The 16427-nt window shown below is 38.0% G+C and overlaps 1 protein-coding gene across 17 annotated transcripts in view; it reads right to left on the bottom strand.

Moving 5' to 3' along the window:
* Nucleotides 1–16427, bottom strand: part of LOC117974028 (MAP/microtubule affinity-regulating kinase 3) — a 48911-nt gene that overhangs the window by 2707 nt on the left and 29777 nt on the right. The window contains exons 7-20 of one of the 17 annotated variants that reach the window (XM_058991903.1): nucleotides 14446–14502; nucleotides 13498–13734; nucleotides 12691–12810; nucleotides 12462–12561; nucleotides 11866–11978; nucleotides 11610–11766; nucleotides 10972–11189; nucleotides 10337–10440; nucleotides 9534–9710; nucleotides 8080–8340; nucleotides 6716–6742; nucleotides 3102–3184; nucleotides 2949–3002; nucleotides 989–1033 (exon numbers count right to left, since the gene is read on the bottom strand). In XM_058991903.1, the coding sequence (XP_058847886.1) occupies nucleotides 2950–3002; nucleotides 3102–3184; nucleotides 6716–6742; nucleotides 8080–8340; nucleotides 9534–9710; nucleotides 10337–10440; nucleotides 10972–11189; nucleotides 11610–11766; nucleotides 11866–11978; nucleotides 12462–12561; nucleotides 12691–12810; nucleotides 13498–13734; nucleotides 14446–14502 (1707 nt within the window). In that variant the 3' untranslated portion in view covers nucleotides 989–1033; nucleotide 2949. Of the gene's footprint in view, nucleotides 1–988; nucleotides 1034–1980; nucleotides 3003–3101; nucleotides 3185–6715; nucleotides 6743–8079; nucleotides 8341–9373; nucleotides 9414–9533; nucleotides 9711–10336; nucleotides 10441–10971; nucleotides 11190–11609; nucleotides 11767–11865; nucleotides 11979–12461; nucleotides 12562–12690; nucleotides 12811–13497; nucleotides 13735–14445; nucleotides 14503–16427 lie in introns of those variants that run through there. The other 16 variants (XM_058991897.1, XM_058991902.1, XR_009307712.1 and 13 more) reach the window with 16 other exon arrangements.

The following is a 16427-nucleotide window of genomic DNA, read 5'->3' as shown; positions in this document are numbered from 1 at the left end:
AGCTTAGACATTTTGATGCCACTTATAGCAGTAGGAAACCCTCCGAGAGCCTTGTTAGCAATGCAGCAGTCACATCATACCCTCTCAAGACAGGAAAGTAGCCCCACCATCTCTGTAGAACATGCCTACAGTATGTGCCACTGTTACTTGAACAGTAGGGTTAGGTGCCAAATCCATCGGTCTCTGAAATATCATTATGACATTGTAGGATTATTCTTTGGGACGTATCTGCTCAGGGTAGAGCATTTAAAAAATGAAAGTTATTAAAAAAACACAACAGAAGGATTTGTAACAATGCAACCATGCAATAATAAGTCTATGGACATGCAACATTTAAAACAAGATCATGTTTTATATGGAAAAAAGTTTGGGTGCTGCATGCGGTTGTGACGTTAGATGGCATTCATTCAGGATAGTTTTCTTTCACAGCTAGAAAACACAATACTGCATACAATACTCTGGCACAGGCTACTTAATTGGACAATATACTTAATAAAAGGCAGCTTGAAAGCTACAAAGATTAACAGGTTAAGAATTGCAATGATGCAACAATAACAGACAAGTGTTGCAAATAAGATTCAGTCTTCTATACCAGTATATCTATTTTGATAATATACATGTATTTGTATTAATAATCATGGTTCCAAAGATTACCAGCTGCTTCCATTAGGTGGCACTGTGAGACAAGAGTCAAGGAAACATGATCTGATAAAACAGCAGCAGACAAAAACAATACTTGGTTCACAGCACTTTTGGAAAAAAAATGTGCACCACTATTTTTCTACAACAGAAACCTGATTATTTAAAACAAAAAAAAAACAAAAAAAAATACACATCAAAACTTGTGGAAATCTGTACTGAAGAAAAATCTGAAGGTTTATGAAACAAAAAAAAAAACAACCAAACAAATAAAAACAAACCCATCTAGCACAGAGCAGGTGGGTGTCAGAAGGGAACCCTGTTAGACACCCGGGACCTTCCTTCTCACCTTGAGCTCTCAAATCGCCCGTTTCTCTCAGATTCTGTTGGGACTCTTAACGATACAATCCGAAAGCAGAATGAAAGGAAAGAGGAAGACAGCTTAGACACAATAAAAAGACAGATGACACTGTAACTGATCGTTCTTTATTTAGAGTGAAAGAAATAGTTATATATATATAAATAAATAAAAAAATCACTGAATGACAAAACCAAGAAAGCCGTCAGCCAGAAATTAATAAAAATGGTTTCCTCACACTTCTTACTTTCATAGTATGAGCAAGACTCCCAATTCACTTTATCCGTTAAAACAATAGTGAACACTGAAGACAATGTAACCATTTCCATATTCATAACCGACATGGGGATTTCTAAGGATGCTTTTGAAAAAAAGAAATCCCTTTTAAAAATATTACTAGCAAATTAATGCAACTGAAGCAACCAATCAGTGACGATATGGGAGAAGATAAAAGAGCATTAGTTGCATTGAAATCCCCGTTTTAAAATCACACACTTGGTTTCCCCCACTCCCCCCAACATGCTTAAGTTGCTGGATAAACTGGCAATCTACTTTCTTGCTTTATTAAAACACAAAAAAACTAGTGTACAAACTTCAGAGAATTCAGGGGTTTTAACCTGTGGGTGTTGCGTGTGAATGTGCTTGTCTGTGTGCGCTGTATAACACACACACACACTGACAATCTGACACACACACAAATGCATGCATACATCTTAAACTTTAGGATTCATGCAGTCTTTTCTAATGTTGAACTGGGAGTGTAGGTGGTAAAAATGCACAGAACCAGTACAGTTAAACCCATTGGTTTTCTAATTGAGATATTAATGAAATCCTTTTGAACAGTTGAAGAAGATCAGACTTGGTGGAAAGTGTCACTCTTTTGATCGCTCCTTTCAGTTCGACAGAGCAGATCTGCACTGAACTGGGGGTGGTCCCAGTTGATAGGAACGCTGCTGTCAAATCATGTACAGGAGAGATTAAAGCCTGAGGTAGGGATCATTTATTACATGTTTTCTTAGTCCAACAACATAGGAACCAATACAGAAATGTTACATTTACATTCTATAACTTACTAAAACGTGGGATCAATCACTAACACCAATTTACTTGAATGGCCTTCTTTCTATGCACTGCATTATGCTGCTTTTCAATTCCTTCATGAACTTCTGTGTTGATGTAGTGTGTTACAATAAACGCTAGCTAGTACAGCACAGCCTAACAAATTAACAAAATGACTTGCACTTCAAGGCATTCCATCCAGTTAAATATTTTGAATTGCTGGTACTAAAATAAAAAACGGTACTATACCAGCATTTGTTTAGATTCATGAATCTGATCTTTCAGTCATTAAGACTAAAATGTACAAGACAATACAGGATGCGCAGGTAGAATGAAATGGTCCCCATGTTGTAATGCAACCGGTTTCTCTTCTTGCTGGTTTATTCAAGCAGGGAGTAAAATGTACAGTGCCTATGAAAAGGACTGCTTTGGCCACTTAATCCTCACTCTGGCTAGTGTAGGTAAATATGCTGTTTTTGTGGTGATACCATCTTTTTATTTTGGGTTTACAAAGCTTAGAAAATATACAAAAAGTGCATAATTTAATATACAAGGAACCCATCAAGCTTGAGTCCAGTTTTACTCTGTAATCCAGCCTCATTTTATTAGTCCAGCTTGGTTACAATATATTTCTGTGCACAGGTTTATTGACAGCTTCACTGCAAAAGCAGGGGGGGGGGGGGGGGGGGGGGGGGCAGGGCGGGGCAGTGGGAATCTACCTCTGTGTAAAAGGTACATGCAATACTGGTGCAGAAACAGATGTACAGGGAGAGTCTTTGCATTTATGCGTTGATTTTTCTGTGAGATGTAAAGAGCCACTCTTTCTGCAGATTCCTGGGGGACCACAAAGTCTAGAGCGTTTTTTTGGAATCGGTATTAAGAAATCCCTTACTCTAGTTCTCCATCTCCGATTTTCTACAACTTTTTATATCTTCTGCTCCTGAATCTGCAAGAAAAGATGGATTCTGAACATATGTTTTAAGATGTAAGACACGATCACATACAAATGTCAAGAGGAGGAAAGATTTAGAGACTGAAGACTTACTAACAGTCTTTGATCCTTGGGCAGGGGTATTGGCAGGCCCTGATTTGTTCGAAGTCTGTCGTTTGGTTGGGTCAATACTGACCCTGAGGAAAGGAAAAATGAAGAATTAAACTGCACACACAAGCGAGGTTTCATTAAATGCAGTGCACTAAATTCAGTTGAAGTAAAATTACCTAATAGGCTCATTTAACCCTGGTCCATTCCATTCTGCTGAACAGCTGAATTGAGTCTGCTTAAGTATATTGCTATTAAAAAAATAAAATAATTCTCCAGATTAACATATACAGCTAAAAATATGCCTGGGGTAAGCTCAAACAATGCTTTCGAAGTGCAAACATGTTTAATGTTTCTGTAAGCAATTCTAAAGATTAGTCCCTCGTTTGATTCTGGAGAATATTTTTTTTTTTTTTTTTTTTTTAATTTTTAGGCCATAAACATAATTCTGTACTTTGAGTTGAAGTAGTGCTCAGATCATAGGTGCCGATTGTAATTCATGAAACAGTTTTGCACTACTTTATGTTTTTTGTAAAGCTCAGCTTTTGTGGGGAACCACCTCAACATTAGCACTCCGGGGAAGAAGTTTAATTCTGTTTGCCTATCGATTTTACAAGCTAAACCAGCTTTCCCACATTGAAAACTTCTGCATTATAAAAGTTGCTACTAGTTGCTACTTCTGCATTATAAGTTGCTGCAAGCTGCTACAAACTCTGTGCCAGCTGCTTCTTCTAAATGGGGGTTTCATGTTGAAGATATTTACACACTTCACTGATATTTAGCAAGCGCTGGACTTCCCTCAGTACCACAGCATCTTTAGACAGGATTACGGCTATATGTTTCATACCCCATGGTGCACCAAGGCAATTTCCTGCACCAGTTTGAGGTGCCAAACCCCTCAATAAAGCTAATCAAAAAAACAAGGCGTTTCATTTGTCTAGTTGTCTAACTGTTACTGGATCAAACAGGAGAACTGGTAGAAATTAAGATTGAAAAGACAAAAATATTACCTTGATGTTTCAGTGCAATTTTAAAAAGGGACCAAAAATATCAGGGATATCTAGAAAGTTGTAAGGATACCCACATGACAAAGTGACCCACTGCAATTAACTGGTTATCCAACAAACTATTAGCTAAACTGATTGTTCAACCCCCTGAGTGTTAATTGAGGCACTTTCCCCAGATTGACAAACCACATGCTGAATCTGTTGAAAGAAAGGTAAATGTCATTTGTTTTTGTTTGTTTTCAATATGTGTCAGCAAAATGGATGCACAGAAATTAAAGAGAAGCTTCATATGGAATTATCCGCAGCTCAGACTGGTCTGTAAATCCCTCCTCATTTCCAGACATTTGATCACACACTGGCCCATGAAAGTTCATAATCATTAAGTAAGGATGGTATGGATGATGACAAACGAAAAACCAAAGATGTATGGATAGGCTGTGATAACAGGCCAACTGTTTTCTACCCAGTTTGATCAGCATTACTAAAATGCTCTGGTTTCAAGTCTAAACCAACCAATATGTAATACGCTATACTTGTGTATGCCCTTTCTCTGTCCGAGCAAAATCTTCCATGCAACCAGAAAAAGAAACCCTGAACCCACCAATACAGTCGAATTATTTATACTGGTTACGCAAAGCTGGGATCTGGCCAGATCCCATTTGTAATGTGTTAGTTTTTGCAGATTAGTCCAAGTCTTGGTTTGTCCTCTAAAGTGTTTCACATACACCTCCACCTTTCTTTGATGAAATATAAACTAAGAGAAATGCTTTTAATATCTCTTAAATGTTTTTTTTTTTTTATCATCACTTTTTACAATAGTATTTTTTTATTATTATTTGTTTTAATAATTTAACTCTAAACCCTTTCACATTTAAAACATTCAATTTAATATCTGTAAAATGTAGATATTTAAAAAACTACTCTACCTTGTAATGTTAGCTGGAAATGATGCGTTTTTCAACATTCCCCAGGTTAAGATACAATGGGAGTAGTTTCTGTTTAATCTGTTACGTTAAAAATGTTTGCTTGAACCCAAACCATGGTCACGGTCTAAAAGGAAATTTGTCATGAAGCCATTACGATTACCACGACACTTGCAACGGGAAAAAAAAAAAAACCCTGTGGCCTACCCTAAGAAAATGTAATAAACTATACCTTACAGTACGTCATGTCTATGCTTGACTTGCGTCGACAGCTACAAGTGCATTAACATTTTTCACACCAGTCCTGTTCCTCAACAATTGTTTCAAGGTTTAGAAAGACGAATTTCCACTAAAACTGGATGACAAAACGAGGTATAAGCAGCCCCAGAGGAACAGAGAGGGGGGGCAAAAAGGAGTTGGTGCTGCAGCAACCACTGGAGCAGCTAAGACAAAAGAGCTAAAGAGTTCTTAATACCTGTGAGAGTCTTGAAATGTACAATTTCAAACGAATCGCTCATCTTTCAGCAGCCCAATAAAGTGCCCAATACTGTGGCCTGAATTACATAACCAACAGTTTATTATCTGGTTGCACAAAAAAAAGTCACAAATGAACAAACACAAATTAAGAAAAAAATAATAATAAAAAAAACACACTATACAACTTATATAAACCACTGTCTTAGTTTAAGCAAGACAGAGTACAAGATACATTAAATAGCGTAACAGTTCTGTGTATTTCCATGTAAAAGTAAGAGTTACAAATATCCAAGGAGCTCCTATATCGAATTATTCATTTTTAGGCTGACATCTAGACTGTTACTGATGCACACAGCCTAGTCCCAAGTTTCTCCATTCCAGGAAAAGCAAAACCTGGGTCTGGTCAGGGTCAGTAACTCTACAGGCCTGCTTGACTGGTCTTCCCTTGTTTAGGTAGATTATTGAAATGATCAGATGCCAGGAGCTTCAACAATCAGGCCCCAGCTCTGAACCGATTGCACTCATCACAGCATGAATTAGTCTATAGGGTTACCAATAGGAGCTGGAAAGGGAGGAACAGTTTATTTAACATCACAACTCCTGGCTTGATCATTTAAATAATATACTTATTCGAAGGTTGTTCTGAAGCCCAGGACTGGGTGCAGGGCCAGTGTAAGCTTCGAGCCCATGTCATACATAGGAGAGTTTTGGGGTGTTGGGCTCAGACATATCAAAAACTACTGCCGGGGAAATCCCATCATCCAATTAAATTAAAGACGACCGAGAAGGATACTGTGTAACTTATTGCATCATTTCAATTATTGTTTTTTTCATACAACACCCATCAAGCTTGCCAGCTAATCTTACATTTTCAACACTTACCTGAACAGAAAATCTTGTTGCGTGGTTTCAATTAAGAATTATTACATATCACATAACCCATTCTGCAGATAGGCATGCATGGTTAATGATTAAAGAACTAATTGAACTATCTGTTGGTCAAGTACTGTGCAACAGGCATGCTCAACGGAACGCTGTAATAGTCATGTCAATCAAAACAGTCACTGAAAAGCAGCTCGGTAGCACAACTCGGATTCTCACACAACAAATTGTTTTTTTAGTTTGAAGCAGGAAGTTTAGTTTTTCAGTTAACCAAGATTCAGAAGCCATGTCGTGTGTGTTAATCGCAAAAGAAGCCCATTTGAAATCCTACCTTTTTGTAAACCTGAATGACATGTTTCTATAGAACAAAATGAAAAAAAAAAACACACACAAAAAGGAAATTAGAAAAAAATAGAATCTGAAAGACTAAATAAATTTAAAAAAAAAATCAATGCTTAAAATCAGTAATGGTTGAAATTTGTTTTAAAAGAATAAAAAAAAGTGACAGTGGTGAAGATAAGAAATTGAATTTTCAAAATAGTGTTAAGGCTGCCTTTTCAGACCAGTCAGGCCTAGCTTATTTAAAATGATCAATAAAAAAATATATATAAAGAAGTTAAATAGTGCAGGATATTTCAATTGCAGATAAGGTGAGCAGTAAAGCTTCATTGCAGTATCATATTATCGTATTGATTTCAGCTGATGGAAGAAAGCAAGCCGAAGCTTGTAAGCACAAAGCCCTATGCCTCTCAAGCACAACCTCTAGCAGGAAGACATGGACAGATTTTCTATAGACAGAAAAGGGACATCTTTCTAGCATGTATACAAAACAGTAGATCGTGAAACCCTTCTATAGACCTGGACTGCACACAACGATCTCTTAAATCACCTGGGCACAATGCTTTGAGTCCTGTTTAAGCCTGTTACAGCATTGCCATGTTTAAGAATGGATAACAATTTTTTTTTTAATTATTATTTGGTGAAGATTTTGTTTGTCATTTTAGTCAGGGCAACACTTGGTGGAGCAATCTAATTGATGAGCATTACACAAGTACACTAACAAATATTTAATAATTGAAAACAGTGCCTGTTACACATGTATTGAACTGATGTCATGGCAATTTTTTGCACAACTGAAACTGAAAATTTGGCGCAACTAAAAATGCAGCATAATCATGGCCACTAAAATGTGGGAAAAAGTAAAACGACAAAAAAAAAAATTTGTAACTGTGGTCTAACACACTAAACTGCACAGATTAAAGCACAATATTTATACCAGGGTAATCTGGAGTAAACCACCAAAACATTGCAACAATTCTGTCATGAAATGAACAGAAACAAACTATTCTAGAAAATCTGGCCTAACTACCATTTATGTAAAATTACCGGTATCCAATTTGTCGCAAAAAAAAAAAAGGGTGGTCCTTGCCAGAAGACTGACTAGTATTTTTTGCTTTAAGCTGGAGCTCTACAATGGGCTCTACTTTATGTCCAATAGTGCCTTCTGCAAACCCAGGTCTAAATAAATGGAATACGCTATGGGTGTGCTCTGGCATGACTGAAATTAAAATAGAAAGCCCAAAACGCCTTAATGCAGGTGTGCAGTATAAAAAAAGGCAATTACTTTGTGCTCTACCTTTTCCTGTTTCTTTCCCTTACATGACAGGGGTAGGGATACTGCGGCAGTGCACCTACCTCCTTGTGAGTTTGGATGTCAGTTTGCTGAAGAGGTTGGTGGAGCCCCGGGTGCGAGTCTGGGACAGGGGTGTGGCGTCGTGCGACAGGGTGGGAGATGCGGGGGGCCCGTTGTAGGTGGCGGTCCTGCGTTCTCGGAGCTGGCCGCCGTGGAAAGTGCTGCGGCTGGCAGTGCCCCTAGGGAAGCGCATACGGTCGGGGGTGGTTGCGCTGGTGATACTGTGGGTGGAAGCCACAGGGTTTCTCTGGCCAGGTGTTGTGCTGTAAAAAGGCAAAGTATTTACAGTTTCATTCAAGGAGATGGAAATTGTGGCTGAATCTGGGCTCTGCCACCTCCTATGATACACTGTCCATTACAGGCACAACTGTGGGGAAGGGGTTTCAGGTGTTATTAAAAAAGGGGCATGCATGTGACTAGTACAAGTCAGTTTAGAGACTTCTGTAGTGGAGACAGTCGCTAGGAGTAAGGAAACAGGGCTAAGAAGAGAGATCTTGAGTTGTTCCTGTTTAAGGCACAGGAAATCTGGTGCCGGAGGACTGAGCGCTGGGCTGCTAGAAAGCTTGTCCTTAAAATACTGAAAGATCAGGACAGAAGATAATGAAATTAAAGCGTTTAATTCAGTTGCAAAGAATGGCTTTGGATGGAATCTTGGCAGAACAAATTTCTAAGGATGAAAAATGTTATGTCAATCCCTCGAAATACGACGGCTTGCGCACAGGAACAGCTTCTTTTTCTCATGGAAACAAGGAAAAGTTTATGATACCGAACCAACACATCATGGGAGGCAAGACTTATTGAACTTGTATATGAAGGATCTAGAATTAAAATGTGCATTTGCAGTATCAGTGTAAAAGTGAGAACTGTTTGTGTTATTTAAATCAAAACAAACATTTTTTTTAGGTTGCCTCATAAGTCATGATTATTAGCTGTAAACTTTAGTTCTAAACAAAAGTTCTAGAACCTCCAATACATGGATACATGCCTAAAGTTTGTAGTCAAACCATTTTCATTTATCTAAAATACAGATCGATATTTGGCACAAACAGAGACCATGAACTGGATTTTGGTCCACCGGGAAAGGGCTATGACAAGTCATGAGTTGTTAAAATGAGATACAAAAAAGACTTTGGGCTAAATATGGTGGGGAGTCCACAACACCAAGGGCTTTGAGAAGAACAGATCTGGGGTAGAGTTTAATGCTTCATGCCCGGTAAACTACTCAAATGAAAGCGCTACAAAACATCCATAAAAGAAATAAGCAGCCTTGTCTTGCTTCTACAGCAAAACTGACAGACAGGCCCTTGTTTCTCAATATCCGGGGGGAGGAGGGAACCTGAAATGCAAACACACAGGACCGCAAAAAACCGCTTTAGTAAGACAAAAGCAGAGGGATCAGAAAGCAGGTTAAACTACAGGTTAAAAGCATACAAAACTGCCCCTTGCAGCTTCTTACACAGGCCTGAAGATATCAGCTCCACTTTCTATGGGAGGCAACAGCATCCTGCTGGAGTGGCCCGAGGCCGACATAGAGATCGACTTGTGATGTCGCAGCCGGATGGAGGTGGAGGATGTGGAGCAAGCTGATGCGTATGTGGAAGGACTAGTCGTGCAAGCAGACATTCCTGTCAGGCTGTGATGTGGGGCATATGCCAGGCAGAGGCATACAGAAAATATATATATATAAGAAAATAAAGAAAGACAAATCACAAAAAAGAAAGAAAGACCCCCAACCTTTCCCCCCCCAGATCAATCTTAATACAAATGGCAAAATCACATCAGCGGTTTTCTTCATAGAATTATAAATGCAACACCGCTTTAAACATTCTGCAAGCTGCATTAAGCTTCTTCAAATATTAGCCAAGCTGCTGTTTTTAATGAGCGTGGCCAAACGGCTTTGCTTTCACGACTGAAAAGGATGTTTTATTAACTTTGTGACTTTTGTTTAGTCTTTCAGGGTTTCTCGAGAGGGTAGCACCCAGTTAAATTAATCTGCTCCCGTACAAAACCATGCAATTAGTAGCAATAGTAGCAGCAGCAGCAGCACACATTATAGCTCCAGGCTTCTGCTCCATACAGTTGTCAGCTCATGCAAGTGGTCCATACTTATTTTCCTAAAACATGAACACAGTGTAATTCTTTCACTCAGGACAGCAAATTCATTAGACATTTCCTGAGATCCTAGTCTACTTTCACCCAGCAGTCCTTTAAAAGAAACTAATCAATATACTGCACACACTGAGTAAAGAAGGGCGTTACCTGTTCTCCTTGCCGTTCTGTATTACGGAGTGCCTGTCTGTGTTGTTTCTTTCACTGCACACGTAAGTGTTTCTTCGGGTCATTCCACCAGAAACTGCATTATTCTGAAAGCATAATTCAAGTGTTATGAATCTTGGAAGTTTGCAGAACATAATTCAAGTCCAATAGACAGTCACTTTAATTGGGCACTATAGTGATAAGCCACTCATTTAAACTTAAGTGTGAATTACTGATTTATTTGGGGGGGGGGGTCTTTAAATAAATAATATATTTATCCAAAGAACCAACCCAATAAACTATTATACATAAAATGCAGGTCTAAAAAAATAAATCTAAACACATTTTTTAAATAAATAAATAAATAAATAAATAAATAAATAAATACACACACACACAAACAGGATACATTGGTTTGTCAAAAAGTGGATTGTCAATAAGTGTTTTGCTTGTCATAGCGGGTTTTAAGGTGCTTGTGGGAACCATAACAAGTCTTAATATTCTCAAAGCAACAAATTCTAAAAATATTTGAACTACTGACCCCATTGTAAAAACAAAACCCACCCGTCCAAGCCACAGTGACTGAAAGTCTGACAAATAAACAGTGTGTAAAGTCTTGAACAGACGAGTTTACTTACGCTAGGGACAGCGGAGCCCTTTTTCCGGTCAGGAATGTCGGCCTTGTTGGGGTTGCCAGCGTTCCCAAGCATGGGGCTGGCAGGAGCCCCTCCCCTTCCTCCCCCAGCGCTGCTGCTGGACTTCCTGGACTGACCTGCTTCCTCCTTCAGGTCATTGTCTGTAGTGCTTGTCTGGCTTCTCTTTGGGTAGGTCACGGCCGGAGGAATCGAGGGTCCAGCTGAAAAAAGAGAACTCTATTAAAACACTGACCATGTGTTTCCTCACTGCAATGGCTATATGTGTGAAATGATACATCACTTGAATGTCATTATTATGTATGCAACTGAAGCAAGGAGTGTATTGCAATAAGGTATGCCTGCCTGTGGGCTCTATAACATAACATTTTTTTTTTTATGCTTGTAAAACTCTGCAATGAATGCAGTGTTGAGTGTGGTTGGCATTGACTTAGCAACCATCTCCCTCTGCTGTTTATTTCTGTCTACTGCAGGAAACACCAGTTGTGTGGTCATTAGGGCAGCCAGATCTGTAATTTCTCAATTATTACATTTGACATTGAAATAATATGTGACTCTCATGTTTTACCTGCTGCGCGCATCGTTTTCACTGTGTTTGCAGTTTGTTTTTCGTTTGCTCTCACCTTGATCGCTGTACCTCCTCTGTTTCTGACTGGATGATATGCTTCTCTGAACCTTGTGATGCGCCGGGGATGTTCCAATGCCGTTGTTGAGGTCACTGCTGGGTCTGATCTTTGCTAAAGACAGGTTGCTACTTGAGCTGGAATCACTTGCGTCCAACTGCAAGAACAAGAATAAATAAAAGAAATGAATACCAAGTTTAAATAAATCTTTAATCAGAATGCAAGAATTTCAAAACACTGCCTGGTGAACTCTTACCTCAGAGGATTTCCTGCCCAGCAGCAAGTAGGTGGCCGTTATTTCATCGTATTTCATTTTGCCGAGGGATTCGTGGATTTCTTCAAGTGAATAGCCCATCCCTACCATGATGTCTATAAAGCAATAAAACAAATTAATTAAAGCTTAATAGACTTGAACAGATACAATGAGAAACCCCCCATACCTGTCTTACTTTATGAATGTATACACAATGCATTTTGCATTGAATACTTTCACAGCTAGCTCAGGGTCAGAGCACAATAACAGAATAAACATTTATACATTAGTCCTTTATGTAGAAAGAGCTTGAGACTTGGTGGAGTGCAGTGTTAAAACAGAGGATTGGGCGTCACTATGCCACCCAGTACCTTAGCCATCCCCCATCTATAAAACTAGACACAAGCAATAATCCTATAGTAACTGTGGTGCAGCTAGTCATTTGTGCTACTTTTTTTTGTTTTACATTTAGAAATACTCTCCTTTTTTTGCCATCTAAAAATGTATAATTGTTTCTGTTGCTTAGCAGGTCCATTTATTACGAATGAAAATAAATCTTAAATGCTGTCTGTTACAACAGCAGTAATAATGACTTGCACCTATTCGCTTCTGATCTGCAATATCCAATTCTGGTTCTGTAAAAGGCTTTAGTTCTTCTTCCTCACAGCCTGCATTGATCCACCGGTCCTTCATAATTTGCTGGAAGAGAGGAATGTATTTGTTTGAATCACTTTTACTGTATTTGGGGTGGGGTAAGAGACGGTAGAATTGACCACTGTAATGATTTATTACTATGGGATAAAACCCATTTGCTTTATTGGGTCTCACCTCAAGTGTGCCTCTTTTGATTGGGTTTAGCACTAGGAAGCGTTTGAGAAGGTTTTCACAGTCTGTTGACATGTAGAAAGGAATTCGATACTTCCCTCTTAGTACCCTTTCCCTTAACTCCTGAAACAAGACAAACAGGTTACGCGCTGGAACAGAAGTCTGTCTGAACCCTTGTCTGGGTGCTGCTTTCAAATAGCTCTATCTGGCTGTACTTTTATCAAGAATAGGTACTGATGAGTGATGTGCAAGAATGACATTTTCCATTACTGCCTTGATAATATTTCACCAAAAACATTTTTTTTTTTTATTGAAAGAAACTCAATATGTGTTCATTAAATCAATTACATAATGTTTCAAAGATACAGAACAGTGATGGCAGTTTTGAAATTGGTCTGAGACAAGCAGACCCAATTTAGGTTTTAAATGGCAAATAAAAACAGAAATCCTAAAAACAGCATAATATTTTAGCAAATGTTTGAGAAAGACAAAAATGTCCAGGATCATGCATCGATTTTTTAAAAATGTAATAGTGTTTAATGCACTGTAAACAACTGTAAAGTAACTGAGCACTGTATGTGAAAAATCAATGTAAAATTTTAAATACAAAAGAGAAATACAATGATAACTATAAATACTAAACGAAGTCTACTTTTTCATTGAAAATGTGTATGATAGTTTTAAACGTTAACCAGTCATTTGCACAGGAGATTTAAACGTTTAAGCCCCTTTGAAACACAGAATCATAGGGCTATCAAAGACAGACCTATGGCAATTGGTATTAATGGAATCGGAAACAAGGCTTCTTACTTTCAAGTTCTGTCCATCAAATGGTAAGGATCCACTGACTAGTGTGTAAAGGATCACACCTAAACTCCAAACATCTACTTCCGGTCCTTCGTATTTCTTTCCCTGGAAGAGCTCCGGAGCAGCGTAGGGGGGGCTTCCACAGAAAGTGTCCAGTTTATTGCCTAATGTAAACTCGTTGCTGAAGCCAAAGTCTGCTATTTTAATATTCATGTCTGCGTCAAGCAGCAGATTTTCAGCCTGTTGAGGGAGAAAGACAACAAATATATATATATATATATATATATATATAGGCGAATAATTTCTTTAAAGATTTAGTGAGTTTCTAGATGATTTTCATGAAAAGGGATAATGAAAAAATCTAAAGAAAGTTATCATCCAACTTGTTTTGCTGACAGATAGAATACATCCTATCTTCATTAATGTAAATCAACTGAAAACAACCGTAAAGAAAATGAATACTTGCATCAGAATTTGTATTAATATCAACCCTCATGGCTTTAGGGTACAACTTGAAATGCACTAAACATTTGATGGTTTTTTATGGCACAATGAGGATGTTGATATCAGACAAAAGGAAACCACATGCAGAGTTTGCAGTGAATTTTTTTTTTTTTTTAAACTATCTGGAGAGTTTATTTAGTTTAAATTATAGATTAAGGGAAGCTTAAGACAAAAAAAAAACCCTAACACAGTTTTCCATGGTTCTGCATTCATAAAACATTAATTCATTTCAAGTGTGCCAATAGCTCACTTTAAAACAACAAGCTACACTGTATGTCCAGATAGTTCAATGACCAACCCATTAAAAAGGCACTGAAATCTGAATAATTGATAACATAGAAGGAAAAAAAGAAAGGCAATAAACAAAGTGCTTTGCTATTAAAAAAAACAAGCTGGAGCAAAACCAAAAAGGTCAGTATTAAAAACAGATGTGCTGTGGCTGCTTACCTTCAGATCTCTGTGCACGATGTGTTTCTGATGACAGTACTGCACTGCAGACACTATCTACATTAAACAAAACAAATCCACGCTTTTACATGTTCATGAAATGACAAAAGCATGTGCATTTTAAAAGTTAGCTTAGGACATTTCATTTAAACTCTAACGCTGCAGACCTGGTAAAGAGGTCTAAGAAATAGAACTCTGCTTTCAACTCTGGTCCACTGATTGCACGATAGAATAAAATTCAGTGAAATTATTTAATACAGTAGACCAATGGACAGCATTGTCTTGTGTATCAGCATATAAAACACACATGCCAGGTTTCCTTTTGAAAATTTCGTTACCTGTATTTTGGGTTATTTTTCTGTACAGACATAGTGTGGATAGACCTAATACACATTTAAAAAGATCTCTCGAAGAGGACTTCACATTAAGGAGTCATCGGTAGGTGTAAATCACGAATCTTTGCTTCCAGCTAAGGCTTACTTTTCCTGAGTACTAGCACTTACTATCTACAGTAACCCTGGACTCCTGCCGTTGACCAGTACTGCTTAAAAGTCCACAACTGGAGGCCATTGATGATTCAGTGCTACACCATCATAATATTCCCCATGTGAAACTTTTTTTTGTTTTGTTTTCAGTAGTTTCTAAGGGGAGAAAAAACAAAAACAAGAAGTTCTAGCAGGAACCCCCTAAATTTCCTGCAATACATCTATAATGAACTTCTACTCAATGACAGCTCTTTAAATAGCAATTTAGTACAGGTCTGAGAAGAGTTATTTTAACTAATGTATTCCTGTTGTTGTTTAAAACTCACTTAGTAGATCATTTTTTATTTCGATTCCTAGTGGATTCAAGAAATAAATATCTACCCTAAACAAAACACATGACTGAAAGCCCTTTGGTGCATTAAACTTCTGAATTTTAAACGTCACCAGGATGACGAACAGAAAATGATGTACAAAGTGAATCGACTATGGCTTCTGACTTTCCAGTTTAACTGATAAAAAATGAAATCTGTGTATAGCCAATAAAAACCGGAAATACACTGGAAAGGGATACTCAATTCACATTGACTTCACCCCTTTCTGCACCCCAAATACTGAGTGCAGCAAATTCCACATTTCTATTGGCGACTCCGCTTGGGAGATTTATAACGAGATTACAATTACAGCAGAAGGCTTGTTCGCAGGATTTAAAGCTACATTAGTTAGATAGTGAGAATTTAAAACAGAATTGCAAATTGTGGCGAAATGTAAAAAAATTCCTAGACACACAAAAAACCCAGAAAAACATGCCCGTGGTGGAAGACAGCAAAGGAAAGAAGATAAAACTAAGTGTGCAAGTCCTGTCGAGTTACTACTATTGACAGAAAAAAAACACCCAAGCATTTTGGAAAGTAACCAAAAACAATAATTTCATACAGTATATAAAAAGCGAAAACCCCTAAAGAAAATAGCTAAAAATAAGCACCGAAACATTTAATTATGAAAAACAGAAACCCTACATAACTGATGTTTCATACAAATGCATCAAATTCAGTGCAGCACGTCTTTGAAATCTTCTTCCTGTCCGCAGACGGTACATTTATCTTCACAGTCCTCATTTTTTTGTTGCTGCATTCTCTAACTTTGATGCTGACCCAGAAATCAAGAATTTAGCAAATGCTGGAAAACCAGAGTGCTGACGGGGGAGGGAGTCCTGCATCTCATCATCGTCATCATTTTGTATTACACAGTCTAGAATGAGTCTTGTGTCATTGAAAATGTAATGAGTTTTAAGTTTTGCCAGCAGCTGCTAAACTAGCAACAAGCTCTGACAATGAAACCACTGTAATCACTGCCTAGTCCAGGAGATGTTGCTATTAAAATCAGGAGGAATTTCCTGTGTCTTGCAACAGGAGACAGAATAAATATAGGCAAGGTCTATTGACCTTTTTCCTTTTAAAATTGTGTGTACCAGAAATGGAAGAAGCTGGCTTTTCAGAC

Source organism: Acipenser ruthenus, chromosome 18 (genome assembly GCF_902713425.1).
Source record: "Acipenser ruthenus chromosome 18, fAciRut3.2 maternal haplotype, whole genome shotgun sequence".
NCBI lineage: Eukaryota > Metazoa > Chordata > Actinopteri > Acipenseriformes > Acipenseridae > Acipenser > Acipenser ruthenus.
Note: the sequence above shows the minus strand (reverse complement) of the source record. Positions and strands in the feature narration are given on the sequence as shown.